This window comes from Micropterus dolomieu, linkage group LG14 (genome assembly GCF_021292245.1).
Source record: "Micropterus dolomieu isolate WLL.071019.BEF.003 ecotype Adirondacks linkage group LG14, ASM2129224v1, whole genome shotgun sequence".
NCBI lineage: Eukaryota > Metazoa > Chordata > Actinopteri > Centrarchiformes > Centrarchidae > Micropterus > Micropterus dolomieu.
In genome coordinates, this window is record NC_060163.1 from 23,283,023 (window position 1) to 23,304,662 (window position 21,640).

At 38.9% G+C, this 21,640-nt stretch overlaps 3 protein-coding genes across 8 annotated transcripts; 2 read left to right on the forward strand and 1 right to left on the reverse strand.

Moving 5' to 3' along the window:
* Positions 1-1,897: 1,897 nt before the first annotated feature.
* On the forward strand, positions 1,898-8,937 carry chmp2a (charged multivesicular body protein 2A). Of its 4 annotated transcripts, none has more exons than XM_046068117.1 (6): positions 1,898-2,191; positions 6,060-6,227; positions 6,322-6,501; positions 6,585-6,715; positions 7,787-7,848; positions 7,963-8,937. In XM_046068117.1, exons 1-6 carry the CDS (start codon positions 2,072-2,074, stop codon positions 8,079-8,081), a joined length of 780 nt encoding a protein of 259 aa, XP_045924073.1. In that variant the 5' UTR covers positions 1,898-2,071; the 3' UTR covers positions 8,082-8,937. The 4 variants fall into 4 exon arrangements, with proteins under 4 accessions (XP_045924073.1, XP_045924074.1, XP_045924075.1 ...); XM_046068118.1 differs by lacking the exon at positions 1,898-2,191 and adding an exon at positions 2,270-2,291; XM_046068119.1 differs by lacking the exon at positions 1,898-2,191 and adding an exon at positions 4,569-4,727.
* A 699-nt stretch (positions 8,938-9,636) lies between these two features.
* Positions 9,637-16,033, reverse strand: msl1b (MSL complex subunit 1b). 3 transcript variants are annotated; one of them, XM_046068113.1, is made up of 9 exons: positions 15,900-16,033; positions 14,657-15,364; positions 14,371-14,570; positions 13,802-14,163; positions 13,636-13,700; positions 13,451-13,518; positions 12,517-12,641; positions 12,347-12,419; positions 9,637-11,306 (listed from the first exon to the last, which is right to left on the reverse strand). In XM_046068113.1, exons 2-9 carry the CDS (start codon positions 15,278-15,280, stop codon positions 11,216-11,218), a joined length of 1,608 nt encoding a protein of 535 aa, XP_045924069.1. In that variant the 5' UTR covers positions 15,281-15,364; positions 15,900-16,033; the 3' UTR covers positions 9,637-11,215. The 3 variants fall into 3 exon arrangements, with proteins under 3 accessions (XP_045924069.1, XP_045924071.1, XP_045924070.1); XM_046068115.1 differs by lacking the exon at positions 15,900-16,033 and having other exon boundaries at positions 14,051-14,163; XM_046068114.1 differs by lacking the exon at positions 15,900-16,033 and having other exon boundaries at positions 13,844-14,163.
* Positions 16,034-17,191: 1,158 nt separating this feature from the next.
* Positions 17,192-19,022, forward strand: LOC123982536 (gastric inhibitory polypeptide). Its single transcript, XM_046068121.1, has 4 exons — positions 17,192-17,690; positions 18,495-18,632; positions 18,713-18,803; positions 18,884-19,022. The coding sequence occupies exons 1-3, from the start codon at positions 17,602-17,604 to the stop codon at positions 18,801-18,803; spliced, it is 318 nt and encodes a 105-aa protein (XP_045924077.1). The 5' UTR covers positions 17,192-17,601; the 3' UTR covers positions 18,884-19,022.
* The last annotated feature ends 2,618 nt before the right edge of the window (positions 19,023-21,640 follow it).

Sequence of the window (21,640 nt, forward strand, 5' to 3'; positions counted from 1 at the left end):
CAACACACAACTTTGAACTTCATTGCGTTAATTCGAAAACATTTTTGATCTCTTTACTTTTTATAAATTTATGTTTATGTGTATTGTTAAGCACCAATATATACCAAGGCAAACTCCTGGTATGTGAAAATGTACCTGGCAATAAACCTGATTCTGATGTAAAACTGGGGTCAAATTCCTTGTATGTGCACAAAACCTGGTGAGCCAGACCTGATCACCCAACATCAGTGTTGGACCTCACTGGTGCTCTTGTGTCTAAACGGGTGCAAATTCCTGCAGCAGGTTCCTACAAAGTTCTTTTACTGTTCAAATATATTTTCTTCTCCCTACATGACGCTCTGTGATGTTTCAAATCTTTTCCACAACACCAAAGATTCCTGGTAGACCATTTATTTTCTGCCAACAAACTGTCAAATCTGACATTATGGACTGGATTATGGATAATTTAAGTGTATTTGTAGAATGTAAACTCCCTAAATTTGGCCCTGTGTGTGTGTGTGTGTGTGTGTGTGTGTGTGTGTGTGTGTGTGTGTGTGTGTGTGTGTGTGTGTGTGTGTGTGTGTGTGAGACAAAGGCCCAAACACAGAAGAACAGGTCAGAAATACATTCAAAACATGACAAATATGTGCAAAGAGTCTTCATGATCATGTATTATTTTTTTTGGCTGGTCTCTGTAGTCTTTAGAAAACGTTACTCAATCAGGAGTAAATAGTGCATTTGTTGGGGAATGTTTTCAGCAGCGGATTAATCCACATATGGTGCTCTAGTGAGTATTTGGGGCAGCAGGACGGTGTATGTGACTCAAAACAAACAGTGTGTGTGTTCATGGCGATGAAGGAACATGTCAGTGCAACAGTGAGGCTCATTTAAGTGTTTTTAATAGTTTCTGGACAACAATGGAGCTCTGTGGCACAGAGGGATACAATATATCCGGCTTTGGAAACACACACACACACACACACACACACACACACACACACACACTAGTCAATGCATTGTTGGTTTCAGTATTTTCATGAAACTTGTTACAATAAGAAAAATATATAGAATATCATCAGCCTCATCCTTTAAAGCCACTGATGAAGAAGTAAAGTGAATTGTTCGATTTCATTTACATCAACATGTGATTCTGTTGTTGGTTAAATCTCCGTCCTCTTGCATCTTTGGTTAGGAGTACCGGCAGATATTTAGGGAGGTCATCATCTGGTCGACCTCCTGGAGAACAGCAGAGAGTGCAGAAGAATGCCTGCAGCTACAGAGACGTTGAGAGACTCTATACCGGGGAACAACTCTCTGCCAGCTGGGATGGTGAGAAGGCTCTGGCACAGAGACAGCAGCCCCCGGGACAGTCCTTCCCCCTCACCCCCCAGCAACAACAATGTTGGTTTGGTCATCTGAAAGTCTGAACACTTGGTGACAGGAATCTGGGACGCCTCTGCTTCAGCTCCCACCGTGCCAACCACCTGCCAGCCCTGTGTCACCTTTAGCTTGAGCATATCTTCAAGATTTTCATACCCATACACCCCAATCACCTCCATGACACCTGAGCTGGCTTTGCTGACCACTGGAGACAGAGGACAAGTGTAGCGAAGGCTGCTGGCGACTCTGTCCACACCCAAGAAATAAGCAGAGCGCAGGATGGCGCCGAGATTCATCGGGTCCTGAATTCCCTCCAGGACGAGCCAGAGAGGGGTGGTGCCGTCTTTTCTTTTGGGGGCAGAGTCTCTGTTTTCGGTGAGATAACCCAGAGGACTGGCTTGCAGGCATACGCCTTGATGTACTCGCCCAGAGGAGATCTTGTCCAGATCTTTCTTACTGACCCGATGGACTTGTACTCCTCGCCGATGAGCCTCCTCACACACCTTTAACACAGAAGCCCGGTGAGAGGCCTCACCGTCTTTAACAAAAAGTTTACGGGCCTTTCTTCTGCCCTGAGTGAGAGCCAAGAGACAGGGCGCAATGCCAAAAACAATCTCACAGTTCTCTCCTTTGGAGTCCGGTGTTGATCTCTGTCTAGCAGGCCTCTCCCTCTCTGCAGGGAAATCCTCCAGACACAGTTTCCTGAGTTCAGATGACACCCTGCTGTCCTCTCCCCTCCTCTGATTTGGCTCCTGCAACACTGGAATCTCGTTTTTCCACGCTTTACCCTGAACCACCCTCTCACGATCCCGCCATCCATCTGATCCAAGAGGTTTGTGTTGGACACCAGAGGTATTTAACACTCTGCGTCGTCTCTTCCCCACAGGGTTGATGCTGCTGTCCTCTGGGCACAGGAGAGTAGCTGAGACATGGTAAGAAGAAGCAACCTGAGAGCCCACTCTTAAGACTGATGCCGGGTTGTGCACTCTGCCAGACAAAACAAGTAGCAACTTGTGCTGACATGCAACACTGAGTACCCACATATTGAAACAGAGAACTGGAAATCTGAGGCACTAAGAAGGGTAGCTGCCTCTGGGGAATGTGGTTCAGCTGCCTGATACGTCCATTAATCCAAAACTGTTGTGTCCGCAGATTTCACTCAGTATCTATTATCATTTGTAAAGCCTGAGCTGTTAAAGTGTTGCCCTTGTTTAACCATCAACTTCTATATCCGTCCTTACCTGATATGTTTCTGGCCTTTACCCGGAATAAGCACACGTGCGAGCCAGCTGCCTAAAGCAAGCGAGATTATGGCCGGATGTCAAGCGATGGTGCCTCTAAAATAAAAGCACAACGTTTGCAATTTCTGTTTAAACAAAACTTTGTTCAACAAAGCAAAACATGCACGTTCTACATCAGGCACAAAACAAATACACAACATATCCAAGACAACATAATCATCTGTTTAATAATAAAGACATTTATACTTTGAGAATTTAGAATAAAGAATAAATGCAAAAATATAATAGAATGCATGTCAAGCTAAATATTCATAAACACAGGTGGGTTAAAAAGGTAATTAAAGAGAGGAAGGCTATTCACTTGTAGTCAGTGGTTTCATCAAAGATATTTATACAGTGCTCCTATTACTTTTGTATTGCTTGTAAGAGGTTTGTAAGTGAAAATGTTTAGCTTACATACATTTATTTTATTACACATTCCTCCTAAACTAGGCAATATCGTTTCCTTTTGCATTGGCATGTCATTAATCAGAGGTGGAAAGTAAATGTGTAATTAAAGGTACTTGTATTTGCTTGGGTAACTTTTTACTTTCACTACATATTACTGTCAGAGGAAAATGTTAAACTTTTTGCATCTAGTTGGCAGCTTTAAGTTTCTTTGCAGATCAAAATCAAGCACACAAAATATATAATGAATTTCTAAAATGTGATGCATTGGCATCATTACATCATATTTTACAGCAGTAGCCTACTGTATATAAATCTCAATTTAGACCCAACTTTTGAATCATCCAAGCTGTAGCCAGGATTTTAGAAATAATGAGGTCATGAGTCCCGAAATACACCTACTACCAACATGTTTTTAAAATATTTGGATTTTCTATTTAATTTTAGTAGCCAGTAACTACTAACTGTTGATATATGTTTTTTATTTCCCAGCATACAGATCAAAATCCTGTTTTAAAGCCTTTTGTATACTGCAAGGAATAACAAATCCTGAATCCTGGGCATCGTTTCTTTATTTATCCTTTCAGTTATTTAATGCTGATAAGTTGAGCAGTTTTATATATTTTAGGTGACAAAACCTGTTTAGATTCTCCATGTAAGTTACCGTAGAGGCACAGACATCAATACCCAGCTCCAGTTCTTAATTAACACATTTTATCTCCACCTAATAATTATCACATTTAAGTATATTCGGTGTAAACATTCTAGGATCAGACTGTAAAATAACCACCATGTGTAAATTCCCACCTACTGAGAACACAACCACAGTGTACTCAATAATAATGATATTATTATTATTATTATTATTATTATTTAATAATAATCATCATCACGATCATCATCTTTACTTATCGACCCCTTTTAAAACCATGTTACAAAGTGCTTTGACAAGTGAAAATACAATAAAACACATATAAAATAGATACAAGATACATGATGAACAAGATACAAGATAAATGCAAGAAAACACTTAAGAACTAAAAATACAGTTAAAAGAATTGTTTTTTATTAAATAAACTAAAATCAGGAAAGGCTCTCCAATAAAAGTATGTTTTAAGAAGGGATTTAAAAGAGGTGAATGACTCAGCCACCCTGATTTGGTAGCTATACAGCTTTCAAAGTGCTTCTTACACATAAAGACATAGGTTATAATAATAATAATAATAATAATAATAATAATAATAATAATAATGAGGTGTTGATAGAGCCTAATAGAATAGCCTTTTTGTAATAACTTATGTGGCTAATCAGAAAAGAAAAGTTTTGACACTTTTGAATGCAGGACTACACAGGAATACAGGAGTATTTTTATATTGTGGTTTCACTACTTGTGCTAAATTACAAAACTCACTTGTTTTTGAATGAAGCTTTTATTTTGAAAGCTGTCACTCTCGTGCATAGACTGTGTGAGAGAGGAACTTCACGCCCGTGACGCCGGACGTCTATTTATACGTACGCGATTACGTCTTTCCCGGAAGTAACCCATCGCAACACGGAAGTGTAGGAAAGAAAACAAATAATCGTTCAAATTTGTGTTGAGTTGAAGCCGGAGAAGACGCCCTAAACACCGCTTACCTTCTGGATTACCGTCTTTTTTTTTTACTCCAAGCTTGTGACACGGTGAGAGGAACACACTGCGGGGTTGGCTGCCAGGCCGCTGGTGGGGCTAACGGCTAACGTTAGTCCTGGAAGATGTTGAGGCAGGTTCAGGGGCTAAAACACGGCTGAAAGGACACTTTAGATTCGTAACAGGCCTCAGGTCACATAACAAACTGCTGAGTAATATTGTCCAGCAAACAATGAGGTCATTGGCAGGACAACGTGGCCGAAACGGGGTTAGAAACTGACAGAGATGTGTAAAAATAAAACTGTCAGTATCGCTTATTTTCCAGGTAACTTATAAAACCTTTCCACAGAAAAGTTAAAATCTCTCCACTTTCTCACAGCTACTTAGCGTTTAACATCACAGTACATTACACTACTGTGTAGTATGTGACAAGGGCTTCGACAAACTATCACTGTCATCATCTATAAGTATTTTGTCGAATAATTGATCATTTAACTGACGTCCTGAAATCTTTTGGCAAGCTCCAGCACAGCTGTTTCAAATGATCAACTCATTAAAACCCCTTATAGCAGCTTTAAAAACAAGCTGATTTAAATGTTTTATTTGTACATAGATAAATAAATACTTCCAAAGCTACGATTAATGACAAAACAATGTCAAACTATTTCTGTAAATTGTCAAGAAGAATACACTAAACACAGATTTAGTTTAAAAAATAAAATAAAATCTTGCCTCAAATAATATCTTCTAAAAGAATAAATGAACAAACTACGAATCTGACTAACTCTCGATAATTTTTTGATATTCTGTGCTATGAACACATTTTGGTTGAGGTTACTAACCACTATTTTTATTGTCGGTTAATCTGTTGTTTATTTTCTCGAATAATCGATTAGTTGTTTCGTCTATAAAATGTCAGGAAAAATGGCAATTGAAGTCAAAGGTGACGTCCTCAAATGTCTTGTTTTTGTCCACAACCCAAATAAATATATAATACTCTTTTTCTTAAATTACTCAAACCAATTAATTGATTATCAAAATACATGGCAAATAATTTAATAGGTGAACAGTAATTAATAAATCTTTGCAGCTGTAGTTGTATGCCACTCGAAACAATCACATATACACTCAAAAAACCTTTCTGAAGATGTGGTAACCCTGTTTGTCCCTATACGGACACCTTGCCGTATTAAAATATAAAAAAAAAAATCAAAACATTGCCTCTTGTTGTTTTATGTTGTATTTGTTTAATTGACTACCATCTGTTCCTTTTGAGTAGGATCCTATTTCAGTTTGTATATGGGCGAGACAGAGAGGGGATCTTGTGTCTATATATTTAGCTATATCTAAAATTTGTAATGAAAATATATTCTTTTCACAAACAGATGGAATTCCTGTTTGGGAAGAGGAAGACTCCGGAGGAGATGCTGAGGCAGAATCAGAGGGCGCTCAACCGAGCCATGAGAGACCTGGACCGAGAGCGAATGAAACTGGAGCAGCAGGAGAAAAAGATCATTGCTGACATAAAGAAAATGGCCAAACAGGGACAAATGGTGAGACTACGGCAAATAACTTGTTTTACGAGTAGAGAATAATTGTTAAAGAGACGGAATCCCAACTGTGATGTGTGTTATTTTAAAACTGCAGGACGCCGTCAAGATCATGGCCAAGGATTTGGTGCGTACACGGCGCTACGTCAAGAAGTTCATCATGATGAAAGCCAACATTCAGGCCGTCAGCCTAAAGATACAGACGCTCAAGTCCAACAACAGCATGGCACAGGCAATGAAAGGTGTCACCAAAGCCATGGCCACCATGAACAGACAGGTCTGTCAAAACGAAAGAAAAAGCTGTTCGATGGAAGTAAACAATAAGCCTGCTGTGTTGACCATCTCTTAACATTTCCACAGCTGAAACTGCCTCAGATTCAGAAAATCATGATGGACTTTGAGCGACAGAGTGAAATCATGGACATGAAAGAGGAGATGATGAATGACGCTATCGATGATGCCATGGGTGATGAGGATGATGAAGATGAGAGGTAAAGGACTGGTGCAAACCTTTCATTACACATTTGTGTAATGAAAGGCTTATTAGAATTCATCATAATAATTACTTACTAAAGGAATTATAGACAATCACTATCTGTAATTCCCCCATACCCTCCCCTGCATCCTAAAACAAAGCACATATAATACCTTTTACATAAAATAATTTACAGAAAAACAAATTCACATATTATACCTCTCCCCTTACCTCTATGGTCATATAAAGTGAAATCTCAATTATAAGGTTCTCAAAGTGTATTCTCAGCATGGGAAGGAGGAACAGGACAGAGCCAGGCTAGCTGTTTCCCTCCATTTCCAGTCATTGTGCTAAACTAAGCTAGCCAGCTGCTGGATGTAGGTGACATGAGAGTGGTGTTGATCTTCTCGTCTAGCTCTCAGCAAGAAAGCGACTAACTGTATTTCCCAAACTGTTAATATTCATTACAATAATGACTTTCCAAAGCAATGAAAGAAAATTACAATATCCATTTCTGCTGCCCGCCCATCCCTCAAAGCAAAACACATAAAATAGATAAATTTTTTTTTTCATTCCTCTTTCCTCTCTACATTCATACAACTGCAGAATCTCGCTTACTCACAGATATCAGTGTACCAGTTGTTTCAGCCCATGTTTGGTTAATTTCTTAAAAGCAGCAACTCTTGTTAATCTGTAGAGGTATTGATTTGATGAAAGAAAGTGAGAGAAACTGTTTCAGCCCTAAGTAATTGTTCTGCCCTGAAAGAGAGAGATTTTGTGAAACAAAGTAAGAGAACAATAAACGCTGCCCTCCCCAAACCTTCGCCAACAATTTGAAATGACCTCCTGAGTTGTATTATGGGAAGTGTAGGATCCAACATTTTAGGAGCTTGAAATTCAGGATATGCTGCATCGATTTTCGTCTCCGGAAGTCCCAAAAATTTAAGGACGTGCAACCCAAAATTTGTGACTGCTATTAGTTTTGACCTTTTATGATTCACCCTCCACAATCTGATTATAATTAACCCAATATATGTTTTGTAGTCCTTTTGATACACTCGTGTCTGTGTCTCTTCTTCACGTACAGCGACGCCATCGTGTCCCAAGTGCTGGACGAGTTGGGTCTCAATCTGTCCGATGAACTGTCAAGTAAGAAACACTTCCGAGCACAAATCGTGAAAATTCATACATGTGCTCCTCGTCTTTGGTCTGGAATTTTACATTTTGTTAGATCATTGCATGAGCATCGTGTGTTCATTTCAGATCTTCCAAGCACCGGAGGAAGCTTGTCGGTGGCTGGGAAGAAGGCCGAGCCTCAACCCGCCCTGGCCGACGCAGACGCCGATCTGGAGGAGCGACTGAATAACCTCCGGAGAGATTGAACGCATTGTTACTGTCAGACAAGCGCACTGTGGCGAGGTTAATACAAACATACTCGAATCTCTGTGTTTAGATTCTTTTGAAGGTATAACTGGCAGAACACCGGCTGTTTCAGTAAACGGCCTGTGTTATAAAGGTATATGGCTTTCTGTTTGAGGTGTTCTTATTTTATGAGTGTATTATGTATTTTATCAACAAAAAAAAAAGGATTATTCTCTGTAGGTCTAGAAAACGATTTGTCTCATTTAAGACATTGCCAAATGACAAATTCTCTGAAAAGTGAAAATTTATTTCACTGTCTGTACAAATACTTACTCCTCCAAGGAATGTTTTCACACTTTAAATTAACACTAAAAACGAAGAAGCCAAATGAAAGATTGCAACATGGGAAAAGTGGATATTTTAGATGTGTGACGCATACAAATGTCAGCACTTTTTGTACATCAGGTTGGTTTGGCGTTCTTTGTATCCACATTTATCATATAAATATACCGTTTTAGCCCTGGTGTAAGGTTTTTGAAGACTTTTGCTTATGTTTATTTGTGGGCCGTCAAGTTTTAGCTGACGATGGTGTACAAAAAGTGTGTTATCTCAACATCTTTTGTGTCTAAATTCACTAATAGGACGGTTTATATTAGAAAAATATATAATGGAAGGGATGAAAGACAAAGAAAGAAAGGTATGCTCAGCTGACTAAGTGGAAAAAGCACTCCTGTGTACTTCCTGGCGACCATTAGTCAGTGGTGTTTTTGAGATAAACAGGATTTTCACCAAAACGTTAATATGGGTGGCGTTTATTTTTGAGATAACGTCCTGTTTTGCTTTTCTTTATTCAATAAACATTTTTTCAAGATTTAACTAACTGGTTGTCTGATTAGAAACTTTCACTCAGCCTGTGAAAACGGTTGCGATGTTTTCTGTGACTCCGGAGATTTTGTCGAGTCACGGAAAATAACGCTGTCAGGCCATCATTTATCACACGTCTGCAGGTGTGGCATCGGAAAGACGTAGGTGTTCACCGGGCAGGGAGTGTCTCATGGCAGATGCTATCTACTTGCATTATGGGAACTGTAGTATCCAATGTTTTTGGGGCTTGACCGATGCTGAGGACATCTAGTCAGTCTTGGCCTTTGCTGCTTCATAAAGAGACTGTTCACCTTATAATAGTTTATCTTAATACACTACAAAGATCATATCCATGATAGGAGTGTTTTCATGTAAACCTATTACTGATCCTAGCTCAGTTTTATTTCTTCACATGACTTTTTTTGCTACCTGGAAAAACACAAATCTACACAGAAATACATTAGACCAAGTTGCTGAACACAGAAGTTACAACTAAAGCTGATATACTGGTCAATTTCAACCAAAACTTAACAAGAAATAGCCGTCAAGAAATGCCAAAGATGTGAAATAACTAAATCTAAAGGGTTCCTATCAAAACTGTTTTATATTTATTAAAAGTATTATATTTTTGAAAACTCAAATATCGATATCAGCCTCAAATCATCTTCTGCTTGTTCTGGCGCACCGAAAACTCACACAACCAAATCCAAGTATCAGACAAGTTAATTTTATTCCAAAAAAATTTAACTTTCAAAACTGTCAATTTGTCCACATACAATCATAGAATATTGAATGTACTCAACACTTCCAACATTAAATAATAAAAAAATAACAGGCATGTTTTATGTACATTTGTTTCTGAAAGCTATGTACAGAAAAAAAGATTTACTTTGTATTTCCCAAAATCTGCCTACACATACATACACCTGGCAGTTGAAGCTGCAGAAAGCCATATTGCATCATATGTAAAAAACAGGTTGGACAAATGCACCGAGGAAGAGAACACGGGCAGAAATGAAACGCTGCGATTGTAACTGAGATTAACTCAGAAAGGGAGAGATTAACTGGCAGCATGTTAAAGAGCGTACTGGTGAACATCGCTAGAACTACAGCTAGAAAGCTTATTTATCGTCTAAAATGGTTCTCTTGAATGTCAGCTAACTGCATCCTTAAAGAGAACAATGCGTACACATAACTTGCCTAGTATTTACTGGATGTAAGCGTATTGTAAAGATTGGAAACACGAAAGATCAAAACTGTACGTTGTTATCGGATTAAGCCTTTATGAAGAGGCTGAACGCAGCGGTTCTCACTGAACATAGCAGCCAAAAGTCATGCTTTCAAGAATAATATCTTGTAGTTTTTGTAGCCCAAATGAGCAGAGTATTCTCCATTCTGGGGTTATGCCATGCTACCATCTTTTGAAACGGCTAAATAGAGTTCATGCAACTCACATAAAAAAAACAACTAAAAAACAAAAAGAAAAACAAACCAGGGTACAGAACACTGTGTCTCAAGCCAAGGTTACCACCGGTCTAAGTTTCTGTGCCATTGTTTTCATAAAGCAAACCACGAACACCTAACAATCATTTGGTTGCTTTTCTTAATTTTTTTTTCTTACATTAGATTGGAAAGAACCGCAATTTATTAATATATGAAACCATGCTGAGTGTGGCTCAAAACTCCCAATATCACACTTAACATTGATAAAATCTTATTTGAAGTTGTGTGCGAACAATATAGGCAATACACAGCACGATACAGTCAGATTGTGACTTTTTTTTTTTTTGCCCCACTCAGGCAGAGAGGAGGAGTGTGGTAGGACTACCCAGAACAAAAAGTTGCAAACATATTGCTCATGACGTGTAGTTCAAATTCTACTTTTCATTCAAAATGCCCCCCCCCACATGAATACACTCAAGATTAATGTCCAATCTATCCCGTCAGCCGACTGCATAAAAAGTGACAGGAACTCCACTTTTGTGTGTTAAAATCAACTTTGGATGGCACAGCTGCTGCAAAATGGGTTTTAAACATGTTACAGGACATGCACATAACTCTGTTGGTTTTTTTAACAATACAAACTGATGTGTAATCTTCAACAGCTGCTCACACAGGGACTGTAATCTTGTGGCATCAAGCATTTATCTCCCTTTCAGATGTGTAAATGAGACCAAAAAGACACCCAATGGAGCAGCCATCTCCCATCCGTCTACATTATTCCGCAGGAGATCAGCTAGTCTGCGGGGACACGCTGAGACCGGAGAATCTCGTGGGCGCCACGTGGGTTTCACTTCCGACAGGTCCGGTGAGGCGTGTGTTTTTTGGGCACCTCGATGCGACATCGGCTTCGGTCATCCAGCCAGGGTAGCTCGAAGTTCCTGGAGAAAGAATGAAACATTTTACTTTTGTTGTACCGTTTTGTTGAGACTTAATTGCCTTCAACTTTAATTGTTGAAAAGCTAAGTTAAGTCGGGACAAATTAAAAAGGGGAAAATCTGATAAGTGGATAAACATTATGCAGGTTCCTCCATACTGGATGGTTTTATGAAATGTGAATCACATCCTATGGTCTTTACAGTCACCAGATCTCAACCCAGCTTAACACCTATGGGAGACTTTGGTGTGATGCGTTACTGTGCATTCAGACCAAACACAAATTGAGGGTTTGGGGCAGCGCGTATACATACAAAGTCAATGCAAATACGCGGAGACACACGATTTCCTGCTGCGCGGTGCGGAGGTTGCAAGTCGGAGGGCGCAACTGAAGATTTTCAATTCTCCATTTCTTCCATCTCTCCATTCAGAACACAAACACTTAAAAAGTTGTTGTCTTGCTGACAGACCTGACAAAGCATGAATTCATATGTTTAACAAATCCACATCATGTTGTAGTTATTTCAGCATCATTTTGATGCACTTACTGCAAATACATCACTGCAAAATGTTTACTTTGTGTTCATACAACTGTAGTAATCGCGGGTTGTGTTCATTCACATTATCATGTGTGTGAGCACTCAGCAGTAGTCCAGTGATAAAACTCGCATTTGGTCTGAATGCACAGTTAGACAACGCTCTCCACCATCATCATCTTATGGAAGAATGATGTTCATCCCTCCAGAAAAGTTCAACAGACTCGGAGAATCTACGAGGAGCAGTGAAGCGGTTGTGGAGGCTTACTAAGAAACTATATGTTTACCTTTTAATCCTGTCAGCGGGAATATAACCCTTTTGTTATCTTACAGCCAAGGCTAAATTAGAGTATGTTCAAATGACCAAAATGAGTAAAATGTCTTGCATACATGCTTTTACCAAATAATCTCTTTGGTATACAGCTTTAACCTACTAGCTTACTACCCTTTCCGCAACATGATGCTGACTGCAAGGATAAAAAAACCCCACAAATGCAGCTCCAACTTACTGTTGTGAGAGTTTGGGCAGCGGCCGGCCAAATGCAACCACGGGCAAGAATGGAGTGATCACTATAGTTTCAACTGGCAGAAATAAAACAGTCAAGTTAAAATCTCTTGAATCAGTTTAAAAACATCCCATTAATTTGATTTTATTTGACATTTAGTTATACAGACGTACCATCTTCAGTGTCGGGGTAGAAGGATGAAAGCTCTGGCTCAGTCTCCGGCACGACTTTCTTTCTGTTCATGCGCTGCTGCAAACGCTGAAACATGCGCTGCTCTCTGATTCGCTGGATGTCCCATCTGAAAATACAGAAGATTATTTAAAAATGGCACGAAGAGAGACAGAAATCATAGTTACCACCCCCATGTTACAACAGAGCTGGAAAGTCAGATGTTTGCTTTATTGCTGGAACAGATGACTAATTATTTGTAGCTAACAGACTTCACAGAATGCTGTATTTACATGTGTAAATTACTACTTAATTATTAGTTTTCACACTTCAGACCTTGTATATACACATTACAGTAAATAATAAAGGGAAAAGTGTAAACATATTTGTGTAAAAGAAATAGTACAGAAGTGCCAATGATGTGTTTTACCCCCTCAGGTCTTTCTTAATCTCTATAAAACTGTTTGGATAATGCCGTCATGTAACAGGTTTTAACACAGAAATAAAAGTACCTGTAGGTCAATTAGTCTTTCACTATAAAAATGTATTTGGTGTTCAATTTACAAGCTTACCCTCTCCACTGCTACTTCATTTAATGTTTGTTTTACTTCATCGTAGTTCAGATTTTAAGGTTTTGGGGTTTTTATCAGTTTCATTTTCTCATCTTTAACATCTAATTTGCTGTTGAAATCATGATTCATTTTCCAATTAAAGCTGATATTTTTGTCCATAATATCCCTATCACAACACTTTAATAACCACATTTTACAAAATCCTTAATAATTCTGTTTCATGTTTACCTTAAAAAAAATAAATATTGGTCGATACATTATCATCCTGGATTTTATTAACTCCAATATTCAGTATCAGTCAGTTTCCAGTCACAACTCAAGCACGTATTTATTCAAATCTCAAACAACTTCTGTCAGTGATTTGTACCTTTTCCTCCTCTTCTCATCCAACTCGAGCTTCGCGTGGCGTTTCAAAAACACATTGTCGTCCAGCGGCTTGATGGGGAGACAACGTAACCCGTGAGTTAAATGCTTTTGGATTTAATGTGAGCTAACTTTTCAAACTCTAGGAGGTAGAATTATTAGCATGTAAAGACTTAAGATGCGCCTCACCTCAGGCGGGTTAAAGGAGGAGTCCTCATCCAAGGGCTCTATATGATTTTCCCTCCAAGATGGAACTAGGAGGTATAAAAGGACGGAGAGGAAGTTACTCATAGATAGTGTGTTTGGGGCATTTGATGGATAAAGTGATTAAAGATGGGATATAGGTTAGGCTTACAAACAATCAGCATATCATGTACTACATGAGGAGTCCACTCACTGGCCACCTCTTCCTCCTTTTTAGGGGAAGTCTCACGCAGAGGGGAGAGAGGAGGTTGGTTCCAGCAACAGAGGTACATCTCAGTAGTAGACATGAAAGGCAGATCCTCAATCTGACAGCCCAGGTCAGGCTCCTCTTTGCACTGGAGCACAATGTCCCTTTCTGTCCCTGACTTCATGGGAACTGATTTCTCTGGGGTTTCCTTACTGCGCAGCTCTCTTTGATTGGGCGAGCCAGGCTGAATCTCAGGCTTCTGGGGGCTAAGCTTGGCACTTTTGCCACGTGATTTCTGGACTTTTGCATCTCCAAAGCAGGATTTTCTGTGTGTGCAAAGAAAAGAATTAAGCACTGAAGCTTCAATACAATATGAGAAGACATTCTACCTCTTTAACAGAGCAGAGTAGATTACATTTTACTGTGAAAGACCACAATTTCTCCTTTTTGCATGCATTTTATTAATGTGGCTTTATTTAATACGACAAGGCACATGAGCAAAGGCCAGTGCTGTCTGGCACAATTTATTTTACCTCTTTTGACCTTTGCCACCCCGACTAAAGGGGAGTGGAGTGGCTGAGTTTGGCTGTTGACTCTCCTCTACATCCAGATCCCACATGTCCTCCTTGTCAGGGGTCCATGGCTCCAGGGGCTGGAAAAGGCGCTTGTCACGCGGCGGGTCCTTCCTTGTGAGCTGCAGGCGACGCTCCATGCGTTCAATGCGTGCAAGAAGCTGCGAAAGAGGAGAACAAATCTTAAATGCCAAAATCAAAACATTAGATACCACATCCTGATTAGGTAAAATACTATTTTACATACCGTCTCCTTGTCTGCTTTGAGCTCATCTATCTCCTTGTCCTTGGACTGCAGCTGTTGTTGCTGTTGTTCAATGAGGTCCAGTTGCAGGAGGAGAATCTGTCGGAGGCAGTTGGCCTGTGTGTGGGGATTAGCAGGGGTCTTCCTGATGTTCCTCCACTTGCCCTCAGAGGAAAGTTCAATGGATGCAGTGCCAAGGACTCCTGGGACAAGCCCCTTCACGCTGTCATCTGCACCGGCATCCTTAGGGTTATTGTTCACAGCCATCTGAGGGTTTTCCATGTTGTCAGCAGAGAGGGGTTTACCTTTCACTGGGGTTCCCTCACCCCCCATTTGTCTGACAGGGGACAATATCCCCACAGTTTTATTGTCACCTTGAACTACTCCTGCAACTGTGGCAGCGAGGGAAACTTTGCTTGTCATGTATTTCTGGTCTAAGTCCTTTGATTTGCTCGGGATCTCGCCCCGCTGCACGTCTTGAACATCTATAACAAAGTCGCAGGGCTCCTTCTTGAGGCTCACGGGACTCCCGGCGGAGGCCCCGAAATGCTGTGTTTTGTCAAAGTCGACGGTGTCCGCGTCCTGCTTGAATCCTGTGTTTGGAAACAGTGTGGCTCTCAGAGTCATGGCGACCACGACGACTTTTCATCCTGCAACGCCTCGGCGATGCATTTCACAGCTACCTCCCATGAAAACTTAGCAGCTGCTGTCCTGCAAAACAAAGACAAATAGAGACGTTTGTGTTATTGCTGTCCGAGACACCGCGTCTCTAAAGTGGGAGTTAAATATATGCACTAACTACCAACACTTGGACAACCCCGGAGAAAACTGTAAAACACAAAGTGTGCCTGATCCCGGGCATCCTTTTACTTAAACCGTTCGCCGGGTTTGAAATTCAAGCTAAGCTACATTAGCACAGTGCACAGGCGCTAATTTGGAGACAAACTAGTCCGGTTAGGGAGAATTAAACTCGGTGGTGCGTCAGGGCAGACATTACAGTGCGAGGGCTTCAAACAAGGACTCGGGAGTGGCTGCTGTAGGACACTGGCAGCAGCCATCTCCTCCATTTTGGTTCTCGCGAAATCATGAAAAACAATAACAGCTAGCTAGCTGGCTAACGTCGACCGGCTACTTTAACCGACAAAATGCGTTTCGGGAGAGAAGCAACTGCAACCACCACGTCGTAACACTCATAATCAGACAGACGTGTTTTTACTAACGTGCATTATTTGTGTTTGAAGCCTACCTCGAGTGTAACTCCACCTGCAAGTGCCTTCATGTTCCCTCCTCAAGACTTGTTTTAAAGCGCCGACTACTGCGCATGCGTAATTTGTTGGCTGTCCATTTCTTGTGTTTTGAAGGTTTTGATCCGAAGAGCGCCAGCAGGGGGCGACACGTCTGCAGTCCACCACGCACACCACGCAATTGAACATTTACATAACACAAGGACTCACGTGTAATACTACAGCGTAGAAATACTCTGTACTGCATTCAAAGGTACTTAAGTAAGTATCAGCGTATTATCGTGCATGCAGCCTGCTGCAGTTGCTCCCTGCTTGTCTTACAACTTTTTTAGCTCTCTTTCTTTCTTTTTTTAAAAATATTTTTTATTTTCGATTGAAAATATATAATGAGATTATAAACACAAAACATCCAGGGGTACATGTACAAAATAAAGGAAGAGAAACAGAAGGAACAGTAGATTCAAAATAAGATATCATTGGTCCATAAGAAATTTGTCAAGGACATAATTAGTCTTGATTGTCTTTGATTGTGGTGCTATATTGATGCAGTTCTGGGTAAAAGTGTCCAAAGTCTGTCCATTTTTTCTTCTTGACTATTTCTTGAGTATATATATATATATTTCTTCTCATTTCTTTCAAAACATATAAGAATGTCTTTTTCCAGTTCCAGTTTTCCTTTTTAAGGAAAGTTTGAAAGGGAATCCAACCAAAATATTCTACTTTACATACATTTATAAAACAAATGACAATGAAATTGTTTTTGACAAAAAGTGCAAGAATATTCATTATTAATTCTAAATCTCTCTCAATTATCTAAATCTCTCTACAGTACTTGAGTAAATGTATTTAGTTATATGCCATACTGATTTGTACATTGTACATTACTACTTTTCTAATAAGCCAAAGGTAAGAAATTCACAAACACCACTGCTCATAATGAGATAATAACGAGAGAGTGTTTTCTCATAATAGAAGAGTAAAAACACCTTTAATAAGATAAAATAATGGTAAAAGAGTATTAGGGTATTGGTTTGTAAAATATGAATTTCATTACTACTCTGAAAGGATATGTGTGTGTAGACGCCAAGCTGGTGCATTAAAAGTCACCTGGCAGCAGGTTGTTTCCACGGCAGAAATGATGCAGTCAAGTTTCCTTCAGTCAAACATCCTGATACTGAACATTTCGGCCTACACTTTACACCTTCATCCTCATGTATTAACAACAAACCATTAATTTTTCATACGCTGCTAAAGTGCCACTTTATCATTAGTTTAATGGTCCATGAATGTTTCCTGTGGGTTGTTAACACAGCACCGACTCTTTAGGAGAGTCAAATCAATTCACTCTCCAAATTTATTATTCCGTCGGTTATCAGTAGTCACCTGTGCATGTGTGTTTCATTAGTGCTTTAATGTGGGGGAAATAAAGTGTTTTTCTTGCTCACTTTACTTGCTCAAAACTGTATAAAAGCCAGTTTTCTGAAGGCAACCCACCAGGGTAAGTAACACTTCTCACTGTCTGTTTTAAAGATATCTCAATTTAAAGGTAAGGAAACATACAGAAAAATTCATGTAGTTGTTCAGGTACTTGGTTTAAACTATATTAAATGTTTACTGTTCCTCTTGGTTTTGTGTAAAGCAATAGATTATCCTTGACAAGCTCTCATCTAATTGAAAAATCTGTATTTTTGCTTCAAGATCATCATGAAGGTGCTGTTTGAAGTTTTGGTTGTGTGTCTGTTTACTGGAGCGCTGCATGTTGCAGGGGCAAACACTCAACCTGAAGAGATGGGGTTAGTCTCACAGAGCTAAACTGGGCTCTAAATGTGCTTGTTTTCCCACATTACACTGAAGGATTCATAATTTTTTAAGATAAGGTAAGATAAGAACAGCCTTTGCTGATCACCAGAGGGGACGTTCAGATGTAGATACACACAGAAACGTAAAAAACTAATCACTTTAATCAACAACCTAAGAAACACAAGTAGCATAAGAATAAAATACTCAAGTAAAGTACTTTGCTCAAATGTACTTTGTTACATTACACCGATAGTGTTTTTTATATAAAGACATTTGTTGCTAAACCATTTAGCCCATTTAATGCTTTGTCTGACGGTGTCGTCAGTTTAATTATTCAGCTGAACTAATACAGTGAGAACAATGTGGCTCACATGTAGAGCTGAAATTAGATTAATCAACTATTTTTATGATCGATTCATCGTTTAAGCTGTTTTCCAAGCAAAAACACCCCCAAAAATCTTTATTTCTCCATGACAGTAAACTGAATATCTTTGAGTTGTGGACAAAACAAGACATTTGAGGACGTCACCTTGGGCTTTGGGAAGCACTGATCGATATTTTTCAGCATTTTCTGACATTTTATAAACCAAACAACTAATCGAATAATCGAGAAAATAATCCACAGCGAAAACAATCGTTAGCTGCAGCTCTACTGTTGGTCAGACAAGACTTTTGAAGACTAGATTTCTTTATTTAAAAACCTTTTTTCTCATCGACCAAACGATTAATCATAAATATGAAAATAATCATCAGCTGCAGCTCTGCTCATTTGATGTCATATTTGTGTCTTTGCAAAGTCTCAGTGAAGACGAGCGGCACGTGGCGAGAAGGTACGCTGAGTCGGCCATCGCCAGCGAAATCAGCAAAATCATGGATTCAATGGTGCAGAAAAACTTTGTGGATTTCTTGCTCACTCAAAGGCAGAAAAAAAGCGAGTAAGTCACCCAATAACCGCAAAAGATTTTGAGCAAAAGCAGGAAGAACAGATTTATGTAAGTGATTGCTGCTCTCACAGGTTGGCCACTGCGGAGGAAGATCCAGAGCAGCGCCTGCACAACGAGCTGCTGAAGCTCAGTCAGCGTGAGACGCAGAAGAGAAACATCTAGGTGTGTTTTCCCTTTTTCATGTCGTATAAACTGGTGAGTCTTGCTGTGTTTAACACCATATCTCACATTCTGTTTTTTAGGATCCAAAAAGGTGCAGAGGCACTGTGGAAAATCATCATCATCATCTTCTGATCTTTCCTTTTGACATTTTAAAAGTTTGGATAAAGTGTAGTGTGTGATTTTCTGTGTAGTGTAAAGCCACCTTGTATAAGACAAATCATCACACAACAAAATAAAATGACCTGAGATTGAGTTAGGACAGTGATGTTGTATTTTCTTTTATTGGAAACATAGTGTATAAGAAATAAAACACTGCAGATTAGTAGTGGAAAGTTCCTTTGACTCACTAAACTGAGTCTTCAGTCTGCTGCCTCCACTACATTTATTTACCTATTATGATTTTGTTATTTAGGTTTAACAGTTATAATAATACACAAAAAATACCATAAATAATCATGATAAGACGTATAAATATAATGTGATAACGATATTTGTTTCGATATTCCTAAACATGTGTGAAAACAGTTGATGGGCCCTGTTTCTGATATATTTCCCCTTCGTTTTCACCCTGAGCTACTCATCTTCTTACTTTTCTGTCCTTTCTTTTCTTTCACACTTCTGACTCGCTTTGTTTTTCCTTCTTTCTCTCTTCACTCACACATTGCAGAACCATCCATACATGTCATGTGGAACGCTCCATGTTTGTGCGGTGGACCCGTGCACACTTGCATGTGACAGTAAACAAGATCATTATATTGCAGTTTCAAGCAGCCACACAGCTACAGACGCATCGCTCATAAAATAAATTGAATATTGCATACTTTCTGCAACATTTTTGATATCATTTTGCACAATGTGATGTTGCGATAACAATATTGAGTCAATATATTGTGCAACTCTACTACAGATGTGGTTACTAGTTACTTTTCAAATTAAAACATATAATAAACTTATAAAACACAACTTATTATTAAAGACTGGACCAGTGTTTACCGATCCTTCTGGCTCGGATGTCTTATAAAAAGCTTGTCGTGTTTGAAATGTCTATAATTGGAGAAAAAAGTAAAGATAAATATGTACAAATATGGGGCACAGAACTTAGTTTTATCTTCTTAATCATCTCACGAACACTCAGATTTATCTTGGGAGCTGTTTGATGTGCCAGACCCTGAGCTGTGAACCAATGGATTAAAGTACCTTACTGTATATAATACCTATAAAATAGTTAAAACTTTGATCTACAGCAGTATTTGTGCTTACGCATTGATGCATTAATATTATATATAGCATTGATTACTGAAAGTTAAATTTCCTAGATTTTTACTTATTATAATTTAAGTACATTTTGCTGATAACATAAATATTTTCTGTACTATTAATCAAGTACTTTAATTGATTGATTCACCTTCTTTATTGATTATTACTATAAAAGTGGCAATCAAAAGGATAAAAAACACAATAAAGCCAAAAAGCTTATTTCCATTGTGGTCCTTTCTGGGGAGTTAGGCTATACATTATTTAAATTAAAGATAGATAGATTGATAGATAGATAGATAGACAGATAGATAGACAGATAGATAGATAGATAGATAGATAGATAGATAGACAGAGAGACAGATAGATAGACAGAGAGACAGAGAGACAGATAGATAGATAGACAGAGAGACAGAGAGACAGATAGATAGATAGATAGATAGATAGATAGATAGATAGACAGAGAGACAGATAGACAGATAGATAGATAGATAGATAGACAGAGAGACAGATAGATAGACAGAGAGACAGATAGATAGACAGAGAGACAGAGAGACAGATAGATAGATAGATAGATAGATAGATCGACAGAGAGACAGATAGATAGATAGATAGATAGATAGATAGATAGAGAGACAGATAGATAGATAGATAGACAGAGAGACAGATAGATAGATAGATAGACAGAGAGACAGACAGATAGATAGACAGAGAGACAGAGAGACAGATAGATAGATAGATAGATAGACAGAGAGACAGACAGATAGATAGATAGATAGATAGATAGATAGATAGATAGATAGATAGATAGATAGATAGATAGACAGAGAGACAGATAGATAGATAGATAGACAGAGAGACAGATAGATAGACAGAGAGACAGATAGATAGATAGATAGATAGAGAGACAGATAGATAGATAGATAGATAGATAGATAGATAGATAGACAGAGAGACAGATAGATAGACAGAGAGACAGATAGATAGATAGATAGATAGATAGATAGATAGATAGACAGAGAGACAGATAGATAGACAGAGAGACAGATAGATAGATAGATAGACAGAGAGACAGATAGATAGACAGAGAGACAGATAGATAGATAGATAGACAGAGAGACAGATAGATAGACAGAGAGACAGATAGATAGATAGATAGACAGAGAGACAGATAGATAGATAGATAGACAGAGAGACAGATAGATAGACAGAGAGACAGATAGAAAGATAGATAGACAGAGAGACAGATAGATAGATAGATAGACAGAGAGACAGATAGATAGATAGATAGATAGACAGAGAGACAGATAGATAGACAGAGAGACAGATAGATAGATAGATAGATAGATAGATAGACAGAGAGACAGACAGATAGACACTTTATTGATTCTTCACAGGAAATTAGATTTGCTACAGTAGACTCTGCTACTACTGACACTTCACCTTTATTAACTGATTTATTCTGTTGTTAATTGTTGTCTCCCCCACTTCGACTTTGACATGTTAGTTGTGTATAAATCATTTCAAATGTTGCTGGCCTGTCATTTCCGCCGAGACACCAGGGGGCGGTATAAAATAAATCG